This window comes from Egretta garzetta, unplaced genomic scaffold, assembly GCF_000687185.1.
Source record: "Egretta garzetta isolate BGI_Z169 unplaced genomic scaffold, ASM68718v1 scaffold803, whole genome shotgun sequence".
Classification (NCBI taxonomy): Eukaryota; Metazoa; Chordata; class Aves; order Pelecaniformes; family Ardeidae; genus Egretta; species Egretta garzetta.
Window position 1 is genome coordinate 179,948 of NW_009259123.1, and position 3,808 is coordinate 183,755.

Below are 3,808 nucleotides of genomic sequence, written 5' to 3' on the forward strand. Positions count from 1 at the left end.
GACCTGCCGAGCGGCACCCGCGGGCCCAGGGCCGGCTCCCGGGGGGCAGTTACCGCAGGCTGGCTGGTGTACGGAGTGAATTATTTTATTTTACACAACATAACAACACAGCGCTGTTGTTTCTGTACAGCATCTGCCTAAAAACAAAGGCAACACCATTGTCACGGAGAAGAAATCTACAGTCTGACCGTTTTAAAAAATATGATTTTACTGATTGATCCAGAAGTGGGCATGTGTTAGCTTGGAGGAAACCTCATTTCCTTTATAAAAGGCTTTTTCTGTGAAAACTCGTTTGTTTTCTGCTGCTGCCGAACCAGGAAGCCAGTCCTAGAGTAGGGAAGGCACTGGTGCTGTTTCTTGCTTTTTTTCACCCCTTGATCTTTTTTTTTCCTTTTTTTTTTTTTTTTTTTTTTTTTTTAAATCTCTGAATGTTGCCTTCGGTTTTGATATTAAATAAAATCAAATGAAAACTAAGTAAAACCCTGTGTGCACTGGGTGGCTTACACAGAACCCCGCAGGAACGAGCCATTAATCAGCGAGACAACAGTGGACTTCCACATCCAATTCCCTGGGAGAGGGAGTTTCACACAACGTTTGGTGTTTTGTTTTTCATTAAAATAAAAATCAAAATTTAAAAAAAAAAAAAAAAAAAGAAAAGAAACAAAAAGCAGGTCACACAGTGCTTTCCAATATCCACTCAGAACTGGAGAAAGTTGCTTTTCCACTATCCACATCAGAGCTGTCTGACCGCACGAGCATCCCGTTCATGGACACGCTCCTTTTGGACCGCAATCCAGCTGCGCCCCGGCCGGGGCAGCGGGACTCCATCGGCTCGCCGCCCAGCGAGAGCCGGCGCTTGGCTCGGGATGCGTCAGCTGGCAAAGTGAGGAACTTACTTGGCTTTGATTGTGCTCTTTTGTACGTGGGGGCCCCTTGGGCAGAGTCGGGGGGTCGGCTAGCTAACTGCAGGGCAGTGGAGTTATTTCTGTTAGTGTTTTGGGACTCGATGCTGCCGACAGCTTCGCTCTGCGGCTCGCTGCTTGGCTTTGGCCCCGGCTTTCGCTTCTGCTTCTGGGAGACAGAAGAGCTGGAAGTCCAGGCAGGAGGCAAAGCGGAGGTAGTGGTGGCCGAGTCCTGGCTGGAGCCGGTCTCCGGCGACTGTGTCACGCCATCGCTGGCAGCCTTGCAGCACTGGATGCCCTCTTCGTGCCCGACAGCCTGCTTGGACATGGACTGCGCCAGCACCCCGCTGCAGCCCTGGATCTGAGCCCCATTCGTCTGTGAGTACACGTTGCTGACCTTGGTGGCCTTCTGCTGCCCGTTGTTGTTACACACCTTGTAGCGGATCATGAGGATGATGATGAACACGAGCACGGAGGCCACGATGATCCCACCAATGATGATAATCATGGTCCCACCCAGGAACTGGGACTGCATGAAGTGGCAGCGCACATAATCCTGCTCGGTGGTGAACTGCGTGCAGCCCACCACCCTGGTGGCGGTGAGCGAGGTGATCCCGTCGTCGTAGATGGCCAGGACGCACAGGTCGTAGACAGTCCCAGCCGCCAGGTTGTTGACCAGGAAGGTTTTGCTCGTGGGAGGTATCATTCTGAGGGAGAAGGAAATGGGAGTTAATGAACTCGGCAGACCCCCAGGCACCTCCCTGGCCCTGGTGACCACCACCAGGGCTCGGCTCCTCCGCTCCTGCCGCCGTCCCCGCAGCGGCTGCTGCCCTGCGTTTGGTGCCACAGCAGTCGCCGCCAAGCCCCCCGGCACGGCATGGAATGGCAGAGCCCCCCATGACAGTGATCACGTCAAAAACGTAAAAGAAATTACCAAGCACAGAGAGGTTTGGATGGTGCGGCTGGCACAGCCGGCAGTACGGCACCCCGGCGCGCCGCCAGCACGCACGCCGCCAGAAAGCGCTACCGGGAAGGCATTGACAGACACCTTTCGCCCCGTGTTTTCGTCAGGCTGGGAACGTTAAGATCCACTTAAGTCATCTAACTTTACAGCCCTCCCGCCCACCAGGGGAGCTCAGGGGATTAGAGGTCCACTTCCGGAGGCGGGGGCAGCAGCCAGCGCCGAGCAGCCCAGCAGGGCCCCGCGGGGGGCTGGGGCTGCCTTACCTGTAAACAAGGGAGTCATCGTAAGTACCGTTGTACTGGATTTGGAACATACGTATCCCAGGTATGTTCCTCTGAAAATTGAATTTCAGCAGCGCGGTAGAGGAGGTTGCTTCCGCAACCACCACCTTCTTATCTTGGCTGATTTTCGTATCCCCATTGCTACTGCTCGCGTTGGAGCCCGACTTGGTGGAAGTGGAGATATCGGAGGAGCCGGGGTCGGGCTCGTGGATGTGGTTCGTGCTGTTCAGCAAGTGGGGGAGTTTGATTATGTGCAGGTCCACCGTCTGCGTGGCCTCCCCCGCTGGATTGGAAGCAATGCAGGTGAAGGAGCCCGTATCCTTCACCGTCGTTATAAGGATGTCGAGCGTCCCGTTGTCGTACACCACGGACCTCGTGGCATTTGAAATCAGTTTGCCCTCAGGTGAAATCCAATGGATGGCCGGTTCGGGGTCCCCCCGGGCCTTGCACCGCAGCGCTGCCCGCTGGCCCTCCAGCACCCGCAGCTCGTGGGTGTGCCGGGTGATGAGAGGGGGCTCGCACAGGAACTCCTCCTCCGGGATCGACCAGAAGTACCGGCCGGACAAGAGCGTGGGAGAAGCACAGGTCTCCAGGTCGTCCTCCCTCGAAAGACGCCTCAGCCACAAAAGCTCACAGTTGCAATGCAAAGGGTTCCCACCAAAGCTCAACGCAAAAGTCGAGGGGCTGATAATTCCTGAGGTTGCCAGTACCTGAGCTCGCTGGAAGAGAGGGTCAGGCGGTAGCTTCTGCAGTTTGTTGGACGTGACGTCCAACCTGGTCATCTTGTGGAGGTGGGAGAAGGTCCCCTTGGGAATGTGGTCAATCATGTTGTGGTCTAGGCTGAGCGTGTGCAAGCTCACCATCTTCTCCACTGCATCCCAGGGGATGGTTTCCAGGTTGTTGTAAGACAAATCCAGTTCCTCAAGAGCTAAAACATCATCGAAAGCTGTGGAAGAAATTAAAGTCAGCTGGTTGTTGTTAAGTATCAGGTGGTGAAGATTGGAGAGTCCGCTGAACATGTCGTTGGTGATCTTAGTCAATCGGTTGCTGTTCAAATGCAAAGCCCGCAAATTGCGTAAGTCAGCAAATGCGTGAGGTGTAATAAAACTGATTGTATTCCTGGACAGCGTCAGGTCCACCAGGCTGGTCATGTTGGCAAAGTCCTTCCTTTTAATGTTTGTGACAAAGTTGTCTGCCAGCCGTAACTCCACGGTCCTCCTGTCAATGTTGGGAGGAACAAACAAGAGCCCTTTCTTGGCACAAAGGGTGGCAAGGTTCGGAGACAAAATCTGACAGACACAGCGCTTCGGGCAGATCTGAGCTCTCACCGCTACGCCAATGAACAGCAGAAACAAAAGCAATTTTTCCATTGTAGATCAGGTTCAAGAGCCTGCAAGGGAGAGCAGATGTCTGTTAGTCTCTGCAAGATAAGCAAATCGCATAACGAAAAAGCAAAGACAAACCGTCCGCGGTCAAACCACGAGGCCGAGGCTCGTGCAATGGTCTGTCAGCCTCATCTTGTTACCTGACGTCTTTACCGTTCTCCGCATCCCGACCTAAGAGCTTCTACACCACCTTCCAGAGGACAGCTGGGAGCTACGTGTGCCTGCGTGCGCCCACGTGCACGCCCCGACACCTACGTGCAAGCGGCAGAGCCGTCC

The 3,808-nt window shown here is 54.3% G+C and overlaps 1 protein-coding gene across 2 annotated transcripts in view; it reads right to left on the reverse strand.

The window, feature by feature from the left end:
* LRFN5 (leucine rich repeat and fibronectin type III domain containing 5) overlaps nucleotides 1-3,517 on the reverse strand; it is a 9,586-nt gene extending 6,069 nt beyond the window's left edge. Inside the window, exons 1-2 of one of the 2 annotated variants that reach the window (XM_009635543.2) lie at nucleotides 2,130-3,517; nucleotides 897-1,609 (exon numbers count right to left, since the gene is read on the reverse strand). In XM_009635543.2, the coding sequence (XP_009633838.1) occupies nucleotides 897-1,609; nucleotides 2,130-3,517 (2,101 nt within the window). Of the gene's footprint in view, nucleotides 1-672; nucleotides 1,610-2,129 lie in introns of those variants that run through there. The other variant, XM_009635542.1, reaches the window with a different exon arrangement.
* Nucleotides 3,518-3,808: the final 291 nt, after the last annotated feature.